Consider the following 19028-nt stretch of genomic DNA (forward strand, 5'->3'; position numbering starts at 1 on the left):
TCAGGTTAAGGATGGTGTAACATGACAGTATGTAGCTCAGGGTAGAAAATTAACAGGTGTTTCTGGCAAATATGTCACCAAAGTGAATAGCAAATTGTTTTCTTCAAACAAAATCCCACACAATTTGTTGTGGCACACAATTATGACCATTCCCAATTTTTTAGATTGACTCGTGTCCCATTGGTTTACATAAAAAAGGTGGGATTTTATGGCTTTTACTGCATCCAGCCACAAGAGGGCTACAATGGAAAGGTTTTGGCCTCTCTTTTCCAGTCTTGAGACATGCTTGATTTAGCCCATGCTAACACATCTACATCATCTGGTTCTAATGATAGATATATATTTTACAACTTTTATGATTCACTATGTCAGTTGTGTCAGTGTAGATTCCTCCTTAGATACACTCAGAATTTAGCTGTTGTTTATTATTATGTTATGTGAAATCTCCTTGCTTATTTTTTAAAGCTAAATTATTATATTTATATTAGGGATGTCCAGATCCGATCACGTGATCTGAAATCAGACCCGATCACACGGTTTCAAATTGGATCAGAATCAGACGTTACCTCCAGATCAGTACGTGGAAGGAAAAAAAAAATAATAAAATATATAAATATATATATATATATATATATATATATATATATATATATATATATATATATATATATATATATATATATAGTTGAATTCAGAATTATTAGCCCCCATTTATTTTTTCCCCAGTTTCTGTTTAAAAGAGCAAAGTTTTTTTTTCAACACATTTCTAAACATAATAGTTTTAATAACTCATTTCTAGTAACTGATTTATTTTATCTTTGCCATGATGACAGTAAATAATATTTTACTAGATATTTTTCAAGACACTTCTATACAGCTTAAAGTGACATTTAAAGGCTTAACTAGGTTAATTAGGTTAACTAGGCAGGTTAGGGTAATTAGGCAAGTTATTGTATAATGATGGTTTGCTCTGTAGAATACTGAAAAAATATAGCTTAAAGGGGCTAATAATTCTGACCTTAAAATGGCTTTTAAAAAAATAAAAACTGCTTTTATTCTAGCCGAAATAAAACAATTAGGACTTTCTCCTGAAGAAAAAAATATTATCAGACACTGTGAAATTTCCTTGCTCTGTTAAACATCATTTGGGTAATATTTAAAAAAGAAAAAAAATGGTGGCTAATAATTCTGACTTCATCTGTATCTTTTCATTTTTTAACACATCTATAGTTATGCGGTGATGCAGAGGTTAGACCTCTTTTTTGAATTCATACAGAAATCGCAACCTGTGCGATGTGACATCACTTTGTTGCAGAAACACTGTCTGGAGCTATAATAAAGTTGATAACAACATTGCCATAGCAAATTGTAAACTTGGTATTGCAAGAGATGGAAATGAAAAGGTTACATTTACACAACAAACCTGATAAGGCACCTCAAAAACAATAAATAAAATATGAAAATCCTGCATCTGTTTCTTTGCTCTTCGCTCTTTTCTGTATTCATTTATTTTTTAAGTATTATAGAAGTATCGGGTGAGGTTTTGATATTAGTAGGTACTTAAAATCAAATGACTCTGACTTGGACTCAAGAGCAAAAAAACCTGATCGGGACATCCCTAATTGATATTGTTTTTTTTGTTAGATTTTTCAGTGATAGTAGACCCTAAATAATGTTGGCATTATTTACTCATCATCTTGGCATTCCAAGTCTGTTGGGTTTTTGTTTTACTTTGGTAAAAAAAAAAGACACTACAAAATGTCAACTAAATTGTATATATATTTTTTAGTTTCTCTTGGTTTTTGCTATTTTTAAAAATTATTTAATATTTTTCTATAACATAAACTTGGGTGTACTAGTTTTTGGGCCATTATTGTAAGTCATTTTGTTAGATTAGATTCAGATTTGGCTTAAGTACTGAATAAGTAAGTAGATTAGTCTAATGTATATGCAAAAGTATAATATTGCAAAGAATCCTATATAATTTATTAATTTAAAAGAGAGATTTGTGGAGGATTTTTTTGTGTAGTTATTTTTGGCTCTGTCTCAACCTTTCACTCTTTATCTCTCTAGATTTACTCCAGACTTCACTTCCTCATGGGTTATTAGAGACCTGACGCTGGTGACAGAGCGAGGCTCCTCTTTCCATTTCACCCTTAATGTGACTCTTCCTCACCACATGCTGCCGCTGTGTGCTCAGGTGGTCCCGGGACCCAGCTGGGAGGAGTCTTTCTGGATCATCACACTGGCCTTTACCTGGTTAGCACACAGTATTCTGACTGTTACCGCATCAACAGCTTTACCACACGTGCAACCTGTGCATTTAATTTAAATTCTGCTCTCCCTGCAGCTTCTCTCTGGCTGTTGTGTGTCTGATGGCTTTTCATCAAGCTCAACACATTCTGAGTGAGTTCTCCATGCCAAATCCACGTAGCAATCACAACTCGGTACCTCGAGAAAATAGCAGTGTTAACCACAGCTCTTCTAATGGTGTCAGGTGAGACTGCATCACTCTTTAGTATTATGACTGCTAAAGTAATAATAACAATAGTAATATAGTACAAATGATCCAAATTTTAGACACTAAAAGTTTTCAATATTTTTTTATTTGATTTTTTTTTACTGTAAATGCTGTTCATATTATATTATATTATATTATATTATATTATATTATATTATATTATATTATATTATATTATATTATATTATATTATTATTGCTGTCAATCAATAAATTATTTTACTAATTAATCACACTTTTTTTTGCAATTAATCAAATTTAATCACATTTGAAAGACTGAAACTTGTAATTTTGGCTATTCAAATGTAAAATTAATGTAAACGCAAGACAAAACTATTTAAATTCAAAATATAATTGTTTATTAGAATTTTTAACTTGTAGCACAGATTTCTTCATGTCAACATACCCACAATAAACCATGAAGATCCTGGCTTGACAGCCATATATATTACAAAAATAAAAACACAGGCATATTAATGCCATTTGAATTTCAAAACAATCGATGCCAATAAAGTAAAAAATATTTCCATGTTACATTCTAAGTGGACTGCAAAAAAAATGTTTAAAGTATTGAATACAAACAATAGCACTCATTGTAAAGTTGTATTGCTGATAGTTGAGAACATTTTTCCAGTTGCTAAAACAGCCCAGTCTTTTGACATTATAGGGGGACAATGTGTACCTTTTCTTTTGAATGATGTGAGCTGAGAGTGAGAACAGGTAGGATCACAATCAGGACAACTGAATCAGCATATGCATTTTGATGCCTAATTTTGTTGCCACTGGTGCTGCGTAAGAAACATCAAGCGGTACATCAAGGCATGCACACGTTGTGTCACACCAAAGCCTAATTCTTACAGGGACTTTGGTAACACCATCTCTAAACATTTAAACAACTTTGAGGGATACTGAAAACGACGTTTAGGCAGGTTTGTTCCTAGGAAACACACACACAGACACACACACAGACACACACACAACGCGCACAGAACAGGGCAGCTGGAGCGACTTTCTTCAGATTAAACACGCATGATAGCGTTCATCAAATTTGCTTAAACTAAAGTTTGACTATTTCTGACGTAAGGATTCTGACTCAACAACGTGAAGCAGACGCTTTACAAAAGTTGCGTTTAAGGGGGAAACACGCCAAACTTAATGAAACAATGGAGGGCGCATGCAGAAAGGCAGAGAAATGCGCTGTCTGACAGCTCACTACTTTATACGGCACTTTCACTGATATATTTACATGGACACCAATACTCCAATTTTTATATGACTAAGATAATACTCTTATTAAGTCTTATTTAGTCTACCATGTAAGCAGCGATTTTTATTTTTATTTTATTTATTTTATTTTTTTATTTTTTGATTACCTTTAAGGACCACCGAGCCACGAAATGCTGAGGTTTTTCTTTCCATTCGCCATGCAGTATTAAATTTCATTAAAACAAAAGTCGAAAGTTAAAAATGAAACACCCGAAATTACATGAAACTGGAGAAAACGCTAGAGAGCCTGGTGATGCGAAATTAATTGTTTTTATCCTGAAACTTGCCTTCAGAAAGTGCTTCCTTGGTCTAATCCATATTTCCTTGCATGTTGAACACACGTCGGCCACAAGAGGAAATAAAAAAACTGCAACTGCGCAAATTTTTTTTAACATGTTAAATATTTCAAATTAATCGCATTCGTTAACACACTAATATTGACAGCACTATTATATTATATTATATTATATTATATTATATTATATTATATTATATTATATTATATTATACAGGAGTGGGGTCATCGTGAGGTTCATCGTCATCAAAGCAGATTTGGCCCTTCAGTGTTCAACATTGTGCACTAGGAGGAGCAGTAAACGCTTCATTCCGAACATCTTTCAGGGATGTAATTGTGGACCTATCTAGGCTATTGTGTATAATGATTTTGTGTAGTCCTGCGCGTATGAGGAAGCCGCTGATCATTAAATAATTTTAAATTTGTGCTTGGCTGTGCACTTTTTCCGCTCTCACAATTGCATGTCATGACAACGTGCACTCTATGTACATTATAAATAAAGCCAGGGCGCATGTTTGTTATTATCCTCTGCAAATATTCTGTTCTTGTGTCATTTATTTAGTGCCACAATCAGGCACCTCAAATATAATACCTGAAAGTTTCGATGATAGGCTATTCATTCATTCATTTTCTTGTCGGCTTAGTCCCTTTATTAATCTGGGGTCGCCACAGCAAAATGAACCGCCAACTTTTCCAGCAAGATTTTATGCAGCGGATGCCCTTCCAGCTACAACCCATCTCTGAGAAACATCCACACACACATTCACACAGACACTCATACACTATGCACAATTTAGCCTACCCAATTCATCTGTACCGCATGTCTTAGGACTGTGGGGGAAACCGGAGCACCCGGAGGAAACGTGAATGCAGGGAGAACATGCAAACTCCACACAGAAACGCCAACTGAGCCGAGGCTCGAACCAGCGACCTTCTTGCTGTGAGGCGACAGCACTACATACTGCGCCACTGCTTCGCCATGATAGGGTAGTACTAATTTATAAAAATATATTTTATAATTAATTTAAACTATTAACTACGCTTAAGAAAAAGGAAAGTGATAAACTCTTTTTAGCGATGTATGATATTGTTTTAAGGGTGAAATATTAAAGTATTTTAAGCAACTAAATTCAACTGGACTTAATCTTTTTGGGTCTTTAAACGATTTAATGACTTAACAGTTCAAATTGTTGACTGACTAGTAGTTTATTTATAACGTGGAATAAAGAGTCAGTAAATTACAGGTAAATTTATATTCCTTGAACACAAGAGCACTAAAGTGAGCTAGTTGCACCATCTTGTGGAGGTGTGTGGCTCTGTCCTGACATTGAAGTACAAAGTATTATATAAACCAGGAGTCACCAATCTCGGTCCTGTAGGGTCGGTGTCCCTGCAGGGTTTAGCTCCAACTTGCCTCAACACACCTGCCTGGATGTTTCAAGTATACCTAGTAAGACCTTGATTAGCTTGTTCAGGTGTGTTTGATTAGGGTTGGAGCTAAAATCAGCAGGACACCAGCCAAGTTTGGTGACCACTGGTATAAACTATTAAATATTACTTGGGTGACTATTAAACAGCCAAACATTTAAACTGATGAAACAAAAAAAATAAACATATTGTGTTGCCAATATCAAGTATTTATTTTAAGAATATTATTTTTTGTTATCTTTCGAAGTATTGTTTTTAAAATTTAAACACACCCATAGACACACTCACACACTCTCTCTCTCTCTCACACAATCGCACATATATTATTTATTATTTATTTATTTATGTTTTATTATTATATTTTGAAGGGGGGGTGTGTGGGGGGATCTCGTCTTCCTTTTATTGTTTTCAGCTGACACATGCCTGATTATATTATATTATATTATATTATATTATATTATATTATATTATATTATATTATTCATTCATTCATTCATTCATTCATTTTCTTTTGGCTTAGTCCCTTTATTAATCTGGGGTCACCACAGCGGAATGCACCGCCAACTTTTCCAGCATGTTTTTTACGCATTACGCATTTACGCATGCCTTTACAGCCGCAACCCATCACTGGGGAACATCCATACACACTCATTTGTACACACTCATACACTATGGTAAATTTTTTTTAGCATACCCAATTCACTGTGTACCACATAAAACCAGAGCACCCAGAGGAAACTCACGCGAACACGGGGAGAACATGCAAACTCCACACAGAAATGCCAACTGACCAAGCCGAGGCTCGAACCAGCGACCTTGCTGTGAGGCAAACGTACTCCCCACTGTGCCACCGCGTCGCCCCTATATTACATGATATTAAATTATATTATATTTCCACCACTAGTTTGTAATGTAAAGCTGTTATTTAATACAAAATCTGTTATATGCAAAAGCAAATATTAATATTATTGTTTTAAAAAAAGTGCTTATTTAGTAATTATCAGTATAATTACTGCCACAAATTTTTATTATGAGTACATTCAAGCAAATATTTAATATTAAAGCAAATAATGAATACATTTACAAAAATAAGTTTTTATTATTATTTTTAAAAGTTTAAAAATAAGTTCTGCTATTATCACTACTACTACTACTACTAATGCTACTACTCCTAGTACTATTAGTGCTGTAAAGCAAAGGTATACAATTCAATAAATTAGATTATAATCCGTCATAAAAAATAATATTATTACTGTACTTATGAATATGTTAATATGTAAGATTTTAGATATTTTATTTCTATGATTATTGTTAAACCATGAAATCTAGGTCACATTGAATACATCAGTATTCAGATAAAAATAGATGACAACATTGTATTTATTGTTTATTTGTTCATTTTCTTATTTTTTTCAGTTTGCAAGGTTTTAATTGGGTCTTAATTGGAAAGTTTTTTTTCTGTAATTTATTTTTCAGTCGAGGAAAAGGCAGTTGTAAGAACTACACTGACACAAGCCACCCGTCTGATAAAGGCAAAGGCAGAGGATCTCCTGCTGTAGCCAATGGATCAGTTCGGTTGCAGCCTTCATCCAAGAAGAGCTCTGGAGGTTCTTCTCAGCCTCCAAAGAAGCAAACTAAGGTTTCATTACTATACAGCAGATACAAAAACAGCCCTGCGACTCTGGCTGCTAGTGTTTCTGCTACCACGGACTTCTGTGGTTCGCCCACCAATGAAGATAAAGATCACACCTTTGAATTAGACCCAGAAATTTGTAATAACAACAACAACAATAATGATATATTAGACGAAGCCCTTCTCCCTGTCGAGAAGAAAGAGCACTTTAGAGAATCCAAGGAAGAGAAGGTCTTGCCAGCTGTTATGTTTCCCATGGAAACACTTCTTGGATTACCTGAAAACATCACAGCAAACAGAGTCCCTCAGCCTGCAGGCGAAGTGATGGAAAATGAAGAATGTAAAAGAAAAACCAATGCAGATAAAAGGGATCATCTTGATGAACAGGTAAGATCCATAAAGCAAGAGAATATTTTATTTAAAGGTGCTGTGTGGACGTTTTGGACTTTACTAAAGCATAAAAATATGATGATTTCAAAAAAAAATACAGATTTGTTTGCAGAATCTGCAAACATATTACGTGAACATAATTGTTTATCTGAAAATCTAATGCTCAAGTCAGTTATTCTCCTTTGAAAATGTACATTTTCACATCAGAATGTGTCTTTTGCCTTTGGTTTGTGTAACTACAGTTTACCTAATTATATTTCACACCTTAGGTTGCATTGGTAGAAAACCGATTAAAATATGACCTCTGCAGGATGTTAGCAGCCTTTAAAATGAGAGGCAGGTTCACAGTTACAAAAATCCACATAAGGTGGTTTTTAATTAGCAAATATATAAATATTACAAAGTTAAACATTAGCTGAGCAGCTTGTAGCGTTGTAAGGCTCAATCGTCAGGCACATTTGCCAATCTGGCAAACTGCATGTTTTAGAGAGGAAAAAACTTATATTTTGAATTTGGACTGCAATACCTAATTCAACCAATAGTCAATCCTACGCACTGCACCTGTAACACGAATACAATCTGCTTATGTTTTATAAAAGAGTTTTACCTCACTTTGACATTTGAATTATTTGTGTCTCAGAAAACAGAAAGAGGCAGCAGTCAAAAGAAAAGAGCAGAGAAAGATGCAGAACTTGGGGTTTCTGCTCCTATCAACAAAACGAAGAAAAACGCAGGCAGGAGTCGCAAGAAGGCACCAGAGCTCATCCCTGGGTGAGTATCAGTCATCAAGCCATAAAAATGAATAATTTAGTTTTTTTCTCTATAAACACAGTGGTGTAAATTTTACCCGTCACTCTTCTTTAAATGTACATAACAGATCTTCAATAAAACTTTCAAGCCTCCCAATTATGAACTTTTACTAAAATTGCCTCATTTACATTTCCTGCTCTTAAAATTTGTTTAGATATCATTAATTTTTTTGTACACACATTTCCAGAAACAAAATCTGATTTCTGATGCAATGATTAAAAATGTTTTTGGTGTGCTTTAATTATAAAAATCTTCATTTAAAAACTGCATGATGCATTTACTAATTAATTCAAATATATTTGTTTGCTCTAAAACATCAAAGTGTGACAAATATGCAAAAAAATCATGCTGAATGGAAACAAAACTGCTGTTTTTTTTCATATTTTTAATTTTGTTTTGTTTGTATTCCAACAGGCTTCCTGAAAACAGTGTTGTTATGGTGACAGAGAGTGAGAGAGAACCATCACGTGCTGCTGCTCGAACACGAAACGCCAAACCCGAACTTCCTAAAACAGGAGCAAACACAGATAGTCCTCTCAAACACAGCGGTGAGGACGTACAGCATTACCTCTTCTATTCAGGGAAGTTTCTCAGCGAAGCATCCCTTTTTGTCATGTTCACACCACTTTATTTTAGTTACAATAGGAACAGCTTTTGAGAGAATTAAATTAGCTGTGTTACGTGTTTTATGATGTTAAAGTGGGATGCTGTAACATTTAAGTGAGACAGGTGTAATGTGTGCGACAGATCAATAATGAGGCAAGGTTCAGTTACTCTCATTTAAAGCTTTTACTCAATAATTGAATTGAAACATGAAACAATAATAAATGGGGGAGAAAAAAAACAAACAAACATTTATAATTATTATCTTTAAACAAGAACAACGAGTGTAAGCCAAATCAAAGAAATTAACAAAACAAAACAATCCTTAAATCTAATGTCTAAACTAGGCGTCAAAAAGAAACACAAATAAAAACCGAGATCTTCAGTGTGTACGACACCCGAACTAAACTAATCAAACTACAAAACTCAAAAATACACGGGTGGCAAAACACTCAAACTAATCTAACAAAACATCAATCTAAACTAAAACAAAACAAACCGGATAAGTCCGTTAAATCTTAGTTTAGAATCACACAACCATCATCATATGTTACTTAAAGCCAACAAAGTTCAACAAGCAACTCGAATTATCACAGTAACTGAGAGATCACAAAATAGATGAAGCATTTGCACAAACAAATTGCGTGGAGCACAAAGGGTACGCCGAGGCAGGGCGCACACCACACACTGGACTGACAGGGCTTTAAATACTTGCGGCTCGTCCTGGGATTGGTGGAACCGGAGAGCGTCATAATGATGATGGACAGAATAATAAACCAATAAGAAACCTAGGGTTGAGCAAACGGAGAGGAGGGTGAAAAAAAACAGAAAAAAAAACATAAATCATAACAGCTGATACACCAAAGTAGAGTCTCAAGCTCCAATCATAGCATCCTTCATTCTCTAGTTGTTGATGTTGCTCAAGAAACATTTCTTACAATTGAAAAGAATCATGCTGCTGCATAATTGTTTGCTGGAAACTATGATTACATTTTTGGAGGTTTCTTTGAATAAAAAGTACTTTATTTGATACAGAAATCTTGATTAGAATATAGTTATTTTGTTAACTTTGTTAAAGAATTATTTAATCATAATAATATACATATTATAAATGTACCCCATGCTTTTAAATGACATCACAGTTTTTTTTTTGTATTGATAAGAATTAAATCTTTTTTGTGACAATAAGAACTGGAGTAATGACTGCAAAAAATTCCATTTAATAAATAATTTAAAAATAGGGTATTTTGAATTGTAATAATGTTTCACAACATTACTGATTTTTTTTTTTATCAAACACACCCTTCGTAAACAGAAACCTGTTTGGCTGAATTTTTTGTTTATGGTATTTTCCATCTGTGAATAGTTTTAAATGTAACTAATGTTTCAGTTAAATGCCCTGGGCCTTTTTTTTTTTTTTAATATTTGTTTTTGCACACACTCAGGCACGTGTTTGGGCAGACCTAGGCGTAAGTGTCCAGAGCGGCGTCTGCAGTGGGAATCTGGCTCTGACTCCAGCAGTTCATCAGGCAGTGTGCGAGCCAGCCGAGGGTCCTGGGGCAGCTGGAGCAGTGCCAGCAGCATAGAGGGGGAAAGAGATCCAAACAGACACCCCTGCAGGAGTAAGACATCCCTATGCATGCTTAAAACACACGTTTGTTGTTTATTTTATTTATCTTTCTCTTAATAATTTAGTTTTGAAATGGTTGGACTTAATATCGATCAAATACATTCTAAAATGAAGGGAAAACTTTATCCACTAGTTTCAAGCAGTATCAGAAACATTTTAATTGATAATTTTTGTTGCATTTATTTTAGGAGACAACATTCAATACAATCCATATTTAAAAGACCAGGAATGTTACCTGAACATGAACTATACCTGCAAAAATCCAAGGTAAAAGCACAACATTTTAATTTCTGTTTTATTTTGTGAATATACAGAATTATTAGCCCCCTTTGAATTTTTTTTTATTTTTAAAATGTTTCCCAAATGATGTTTAGCAGAGCAAGTAAATTTACAACGTATGTCTGATAATATTTTTTTCTTCTGGAGGCAGTCCTAGTTGTTTTATTTCGGCTAGAATAAAAGCAGTTTTTAATTTTTTAAAAGCCATTTTAAGGACAAAATTTTTAGCCCCTTTAAGCTATATTTTTCCCGATAGTCTACAGAACAAACCACCGTTATACAATAACTTGCCTGATTACCCTAACCTGCCTAGATAACCTAATTAACCTAGTTAAGCCTTTAAATGTCACTTTAAGCTGTACAGAAGTGTCTTGAAACATATCTAGTAAAATATTATTTACTGTCATCATGTTAAAGATAAAATAAATCAGTTGTTAGAGATGAGTTATTAAAACTATTATGTTTAGAAATGTGTTGGAAAAAAGGTGCTCTCCATTAAACAGAAAATGGGGATAAAGTAAACCGGTGTACTATTAATTCTGGGGGGCTAATATTCAACTGTGTGTGTATGTATATATATATATATATATATATATATATATATATATATATATATATATATATATATATATTCTTTTATGTAATTTTTCTTTTATACATAATTGTTTCCTCTTTATCTATGGTTGCGTATTGCATTATGGGATGTTGATTTTTTGTCAATTTTTGATGTTGAAAATTCAGCTCAGCAGTTTAACAAAGTAACTTGACTTTTATTATTATTTTAGTAGTTTGAGACAAGATGTTGTTTAAGAAATAATATAAAGAGAACTGAGTTTTTAAAATAAATGAAAATGTACTGGCAGGATTTTGTAGGATAATATACCAGGGGTTACCAAACTTTTCAGCCCGCAACCCCTAAAATAACAGTGCCAGTTACTCACGACTCCCAAATTTCTCAGTGGCGGTTATAAATATACAAACGTTGCACACACAACAGTAGGCCTATATAAACATGAGCTTATTGACAACACAAAAAAGCAACAGTCTAACAAACATAATATTTTTACAGTCATTTATTAATTTGTTTAATTTACTATTTACCACAACTTATGAGACTGGCGGAAGTCAATTCTTGGTTTGTTTTGTAGACAGCCACTCACAGATCATCCTCATTGTGCAGTTGTGGACTGTATTTATTTTAATGTACTTGATTGTGCTATAAAGTCAATCTGCTACAGCTGAAGCTATTGCTGTGTTGTTAATCTAATAAAAACGCACCAATCATATGAAAAAAGTCATTTAAAGGCTGATGGCTCTTCATTTGTTTCATTTGTAAATGTTTTTGTTTTTTACTATTAAAAACGACTATTTTTATCTTCTGTTGGTTATGGCTGAAATATGGTCATTCTAATAGTTGAATAAAATGTATTTGATTTTTGGAAATCACCAAGTGACCCCCTGCCATTTGGGAACCACTGTAATGTACAACACTAACCCAGACAGTCTATCACTTCAAACTATTAAAAATGTTCATAAAAGTCACATTTTCAAGGTTAAAAGTTGTTAGAAGAAAGATCAAGATCCCATAATGCAATTTAAAAGCCTAAATAAGTGAAGAAAAAACATGAATCACAAAACACAGAAAATACAGATATATTCTAAAATAGAAATTGGAAATTGATTGTATGATTATGAATTTATCCACAGCATGAACAATCTTTATGACAGAGAACCATACCAAAGCTCAGAAATGGGTCCTGTCCCAGCACTTCCTCACACCTTCGCAGATGTAGCTGCAGGTGTGGACAAAAACATCGGTAAGGGCATTTTAATGCATTATTATCACAGACAGCAGCATCAAGTTATATGATGTCAGTCAGTTGGATGTGCATTATCACGCCTATTATAAGCTTCCCACATACTATTTATTTTTAAATTGGAGAACAACCTGCAATTAATCTTTAAGGTTACTGCTTAGTTCTGTTAAAAAATAGCCAAACAGATGTAAAAGAGACATTTTTAAGCATATTTCATGAGTTGGGTATGATTTGAAGCACAGCAATGATGAGAAGAGTGCTGAAAAAGTTACACGCAAGTAAAAGTAGCAATACTTGCAAAAAATTTAGTGCAAGTAGAGTAAATATATATTTTCTATATGCTACCTAAAGTATGAGAAAGTAGGTCTTCTAAATGTACTCCAGAGTAGTGAGTGAGCATAATGCTGTGAAAATTATTCCACTGTATACCCTGTAAATGAAAGGTGTAGCTTACTTCAGCTTGCCCCATCCAGTTTACATTGGTGACCATATGAGGGCATCCCCTATGTGTTGAGGGATATAAGTCTTGTTTTTTATACGTTTGACAATATTTATAAACTAGACATAAAAGTCCAAAATTGGCCTGATTGTTTTATTTAAACTACGGTATTATGGTTTAAATAATATAGGTTATAGCGTGACAGTGAATGTGTTTTGATATATTACTCCTCCTATTTACAAAAAACTGTGGTAAAATAATATGTATTCAGAAGTTTTAAACCTTTCCAGCAATATATACAGGGTGTCCGCAGGGTCCTAAAAAGTATTTAAAATTGATAAACCATTTCAGAGAAATTTTAGGCTCTTAAAAAGTCTTAAAAGCTGATTTACATAGTCTTAAATTTTATATTATACAATGTCTAGTTGTATGATAAAATTTGCCTTTAATCTGTCAATTCTGGGATGTTGTGGGGATGAAATCAATAAAATCCTGCTAGATTTAACATCACATTGCTTTGTTTACTCTAGTAAGTAAGACAACAGCGTTGTTCTTGCTATTCTAAAGTCTCTTTAAGGCAGGTCACTTTACGCGGCCATCTTTGAAACGCCTCGGGCAGTATGCTCAAGCATTTTGTTTGATGGGAAAACATCAAATTCTCCAAAAGCTTATGATTAAATTTCATATTAAGAATCACGATTAAATTTAAACATCAACTGTCTCTTTAGTGTCATGTCTAAACACTTAAATCACACAACTCTCTTCTAGTCCGAGCCATCATTAAATTATTAGTCATCATTATTAGTATCATCATTCTAAAAGCGGTCAATGATTGGTTCCGGTACTAGAAGGTGGGGCTTCATTCGCCATCTTGATGGTACACTTTTCCCAATTCAAAACTGTATGATACAAGTGATGTGTATTCTAAAGTGTCTATACGTGCCACCTGATGGATTAGCAGTTTTATTTATTATACTGTATGAATAATGTTTTCTTCAATCAAACTTTAGTAAATATAATGTAAGTTAAAATGCCACCAATGTTTCCTGTTGAAATCTAATGTGGCGATGAGTTCTTAAACTGTATGCAAAGATACCCTATATACACTAATATAGTTTGTCATGATTAGATTAGGTTTTAATTGCAAAAAAGTGCAGTAAATGTAAGAGTCCTGGTGGCAGAACGACGACACAAGTGTCCATCAAACTAGTCACAAAAAGTAACAGCAAGCAGATTTATATTGTGGCCTCTAAAAAGCTTCTATTTAATATCAATTATTTAAATGTATCATGATTTCCACAAAAAATATGAAGCTAGACAATTTTTTTTCAGTTTTTTTTTTCAATGGTGATCAAATTGTCTTGCCCCTGCAAATAAACATAATCAAAATAATTTCTAAAGAAACCTATGACAATAAAGATGCGTAAACTTAAGTGTTTCAATGAGAAAATCACAGCAATAAATAATCTCATTCGCATATTGAAATGTTTGTAATAGGAAGCAGTTCCTTTGAATTGTGATAGTATTTCACAGTATTGCTGTTTTTTTTTACTATATTTTTCATCCAGTAAATTCAGCCTTAAATATGTCAGATTTATATGACTGTTTTAATGTGCAATTTGCTTTCCCCAGACGTAATTGGCTCCAGCATGATGGAAGAGACGTGGTCAGTCAACTCCGTTCCTCTGACCAATGAATTCAGGTACAACATGAGTGAATCTCTCCCGTTTGTCCCTCAGAATCCCTCATCCAGATATGATGGGTACGTCTCCAGCTTCTTTCTACTTATCTAGCATTTTTTTTTCTTCACATAATTGATGCCCATCCACTATCAGATTCCAATGATTAGGTGTTATTATTGTGCAGCTTCCCTTGGAACAACATGAGCAGTCAGTGTAGCAGTCAGTATCCCTACAGTGACCGCAGCAACTACGTGCCAACAGGTCAGGAGTTTGCTGAAAGCAACTCAAGTTTGCACTCTTTCAGAATGTGAAGAATGACAGATTTTTATTTGTTTTGTCCATAAAGGTAACGGCAATTACCAAAATGCATTCTCATGCCCTGAAAGCCAAACCATTAGCCACAGCCATCAGCCGGTGTGGGGTGAGAATGGAGCCCATGATATCAACTCTACATGGGACACTGGCAGCTGTGTGGGCAGCAAGGTGAGCTGTATATCTGCGTTTCTATTCGTATAACTCTTTTAAAAGTAATATTTGCGAGTTATATTTATTGAGACAATTTGACAAATTCTGCAATATCTTGAAAAGAATATTTGAAGCAAAACACTGGGTAAAAATGTAACATCGATTTTTCCAGTGCTTAAGGTGATTAATTACATAATTGGCTTAATTGTATGCCTTTCTAAATTGAGATTATACGTCACTTGATGCCTGAATAAATTTGATTTCCATTTATGTATACTTTGTTTAACTAGGTTAATATTTGGTGACACAACAATTTGAAAACCTGAAATATGAGCGTTAAACATAATAAATACAACTGAGAAAATCGCATTTAAAGAGCCCCTATTATGGATCGGCAACAGGGAGTTTCGCACTGCATGACTTTAAAATAGGAAGAATCGATGAATACTTTGTCCAAACTGTGTCTCACAACCAAAAACACGTAATATATGTATTGTTATTAACAATGTAATGAGAAAGAATCCTTTATTGGGGTAGAAAATGTACATATTTGCTCACCTGGGTTTGACTTTAGCAATTTCTCCTCCACCTTTTTTTTCTTTTTCAACCCGGTTGTGATATTGTTTACATGACATGTTCTACAGACATGGGGGATCCTGCTAAATTTCCACTAGTTTTTCCTTCATTTCTTGCGTGAGTCAAGCATGAGTAATTTCCATGTTAAGTCAATGCAAACTCGCGAATAGACATCCTGTGGCGCAATACGCACAAATGGTGCAGCGCAAATGACACAAATGGCACGATACGCTCGAATCGCTCGAGTTCAAAAATCTGAACTGACATTTTGCGCCGCATTTATTTAGGAGCTTAAAAGCCTCCATCCAGGTTAAGTTTCTGGAGGAGTTTATGAGCTCACAGAGCTGGATGCACCTCTGAAAGGATCTAGTGGACATTTCTCTCTGTCTTGCACTGAATGCAGTCGATCAATCACAACAGACTGGGACATCGGACCACTCAGTGCAGATTAGCATCGTGCTAAGGAGGGGTTTAGGAAGAAATGAATCGCTGAACGACTCATGTCGGATTAGCTGGGATAATTAGATAAAAATAAATGCATATTATATGACTCAAACTCAAATTGGCAGGGGACCATTTCAGTGACTGATAGTTCATAGGAGGGTCATTTTAACATTTCAAGCACAAGAAAAAAGTGGAAATCTGAAATAACTGATGCATCTTAGTACAGCAGACATGACGTTTATATTTCAAGCATTACCTGTCACCAGTGATGATGCAAATCAGTATGTTTATTGTGTCAAACATCAGCTGCTGAAAAATATTTGTGGATGTTGTGTGTATGACCCAGCGTATGTCATTCTTCCACAGACTATATGCAGTCTGCTCTAGCTTTTTGTTTCTTATAGTACATATTAAAGGGGTAGTTTAAATTGCTATCAAAATACTACAGCCAGTCCCAGCCAATTGTGTTGTCCCACAAAAGCAGTTTGGGTAACTTTAGTGACTTTACTGGCAATTGTTCTTTTCAATATTGATTATTAGTTCATTATTTTTTGTAAAACTACATCAAAGAGGGGAGACATATGTACATACAGCATGCACATTTACTTTAACTTCTTCAATTCAATCAGCAGTACAATTTGACTAAAGCACATAGTTTTATGCAAATCTTAATAAGCGTATGAGGAAAATCTATTAAATAAGACAATTTGATTCGAATATTAGCAAAATTATCAAATTTATTACACCACCAGCATGTGTAAGCCATGAAGAGGTGTTTGTACAACAAAATAAAACTGATTATAATCAAATGACCCTTGAATATTTACAAAAATAGAGCTTTAGTAAAAACAGCGCTCATACGAACATATGATACGATATGATAATCGACATAAATATTCTAAGTTAAATGAACAAATGATTGCATTTTGATGTCACTACCACTAAATAAAGTAGTTTTGTAAATATGGTTTACTTGCATTGGTTTCCATGTAAATTTGGTCGATGGGTTGTTTCGGTAAACTTGTTTATGGGAGTTCATTAGTGTGCTTGTATGACTTCAATTTTCCTCTCGTCTTTGTTTTCCAGCCATACTTTTCAGGAACCAGAAGTCTGTCCCCCATGTCCAGTCTGTTCGGTTCAATCTGGACACCCCAAAGCGAGCCTTACCAGAGTCACTTCCACCCAGAGCGTTCAGCACCAGTCTCGCCTCACACCCCCCATACACCCATCTCACCGGTCGCCCCCTTCAGCCGTGAACCCGGCGGCGCCTGTCCCGGGAAGCACTTCTCCAGCTTCAACCCCTTCGGACCACACATGAATTTGGACATATGGAACTCCTCTTCAAACCGGAGCTCCAACTCTCAGCTCTCCAATGATTCAGGCTACTGCGGTGACATGTGAGCTAACGGTGCTGTTCCATAACGAGGAGAAGAAGAAGAAAAAACAAAAAAGAATGTGCTTTTATCTCTAATGGGGAAAATGTGAATATTCTTCTTTCTTTTATGTTTGTTGTTGTGGTAAGGTTCAGCATTTTGTTGTATATTTTTCTAGATGTTTTGCAAGTTTGACCATTGAAAATTAAAAAAAAAAGAGTTTTGTACTTGATCTTGTGTTGTGAATTACTGCAAGGTTTAATCATTAGTGAGTTAAATTAGTATGGTGGCTGGAGGAAGCCAATATACTGTTATACTACATAGACTTATTCTTCTTCTGAGACTAATCTCCTCCTAGACTGTTCAAGCTACAAACACCAAACTCACTCCAAACCTCCAAACTATACTGAATTAAGTTGCTAGACCTTTTCCAACTGATCTGTCTTACAGTTTTCCGAAAAGTGACCTGGACAATTTGGAAAAGTCCTATCGATTTAATATTGGACCAGACTCATATATCAACATATTAATCTATACTATAAACACACTAGCAACATGCTAATTCATACTATAAACACACTAGCAACATGCTTATTCATACTATAAACATACTAGCAACATGATAATTTATACTATAAACACACTAGCAACATGCCAAGTCATACTAAAATCATGCTAAAACATGCTAGTTTATACTATAAACATAATAGCAACATGCTAAGTCATACTATAAACATACTAGCAACATGCTAATTCATACTGTAAACATATTAGCAACATGCTAAGTCATACTACAATCATGCTAAAACCATGCTACTATAAACATACTAGCAACATGCTATTTCATACTATAAACATACTAGCAATGTGCTAATTCATGCTATTGTATCGAGTCTGGTGACTGTGAAGGCCATTTGAGTACAGTGAACTTATTGTCATGTTCAATAAACCAGGTGATGATTTGCGCTTTATGACATGGGGTGTATCCTGCTGGAAGTAGCACTCAGAAGATGGGTACACTGTGGACATAAAGGGATCCGACATACCATCCCAATGTCATAGCAGAAATCGAGACTCATCAGACCAGGCAGCGCTTTTCCAATCGTTTTGGTGAACCTTTGTGAATAATTGTAGCCTCAGTTTCCCATTCTTAGCCGACAGGAGTGGCATCCGGTGTGGTTTTCTGCTCCTGTAGCACATCCGCTTCAATGTTTGGCGTGTTGTGTGTTTAGAGATGCCCTTCTGCATACCTCAGTTGTAACAAGGGGTTATTTGAGTTACTGTTGCCTTTATATCAGCTCGAACCAGTCTGGCCATTCTCCTCTGGCATCAACAAGGCATTTGTGCCCACAGAACTGCCATTCACAGGGTATTTTCT

The 19028-nt window shown here is 34.6% G+C and overlaps 1 protein-coding gene across 8 annotated transcripts in view; it reads left to right on the top strand.

The window, feature by feature from the left end:
* The window catches only part of tmem131l (transmembrane 131 like), a 92446-nt gene extending 74569 nt beyond the window's left edge, over positions 1 to 17877 (top strand). For all 8 annotated transcript variants that reach the window (XM_087237195.1, XM_087237196.1, XM_087237197.1 and 5 more), the window contains exons 23-34: positions 2074 to 2259; positions 2351 to 2497; positions 6986 to 7529; positions 8173 to 8303; positions 8757 to 8890; positions 10391 to 10567; positions 10764 to 10842; positions 12562 to 12671; positions 14743 to 14872; positions 14977 to 15053; positions 15139 to 15275; positions 17364 to 17877. In XM_087237195.1, coding sequence (XP_087093321.1) covers positions 2074 to 2259; positions 2351 to 2497; positions 6986 to 7529; positions 8173 to 8303; positions 8757 to 8890; positions 10391 to 10567; positions 10764 to 10842; positions 12562 to 12671; positions 14743 to 14872; positions 14977 to 15053; positions 15139 to 15275; positions 17364 to 17678 — 2167 coding nt within the window. In that variant the 3' untranslated portion in view covers positions 17679 to 17877. The remainder of the gene's footprint in view (positions 1 to 2073; positions 2260 to 2350; positions 2498 to 6985; positions 7530 to 8172; positions 8304 to 8756; positions 8891 to 10390; positions 10568 to 10763; positions 10843 to 12561; positions 12672 to 14742; positions 14873 to 14976; positions 15054 to 15138; positions 15276 to 17363) is intronic.
* Positions 17878 to 19028: the final 1151 nt, after the last annotated feature.

This window comes from Danio rerio, chromosome 1, assembly GCF_052040795.2.
Source record: "Danio rerio strain M-AB ecotype USA chromosome 1, GRCz13ab, whole genome shotgun sequence".
NCBI classification, from domain to species: Eukaryota; Metazoa; Chordata; class Actinopteri; order Cypriniformes; family Danionidae; genus Danio; species Danio rerio.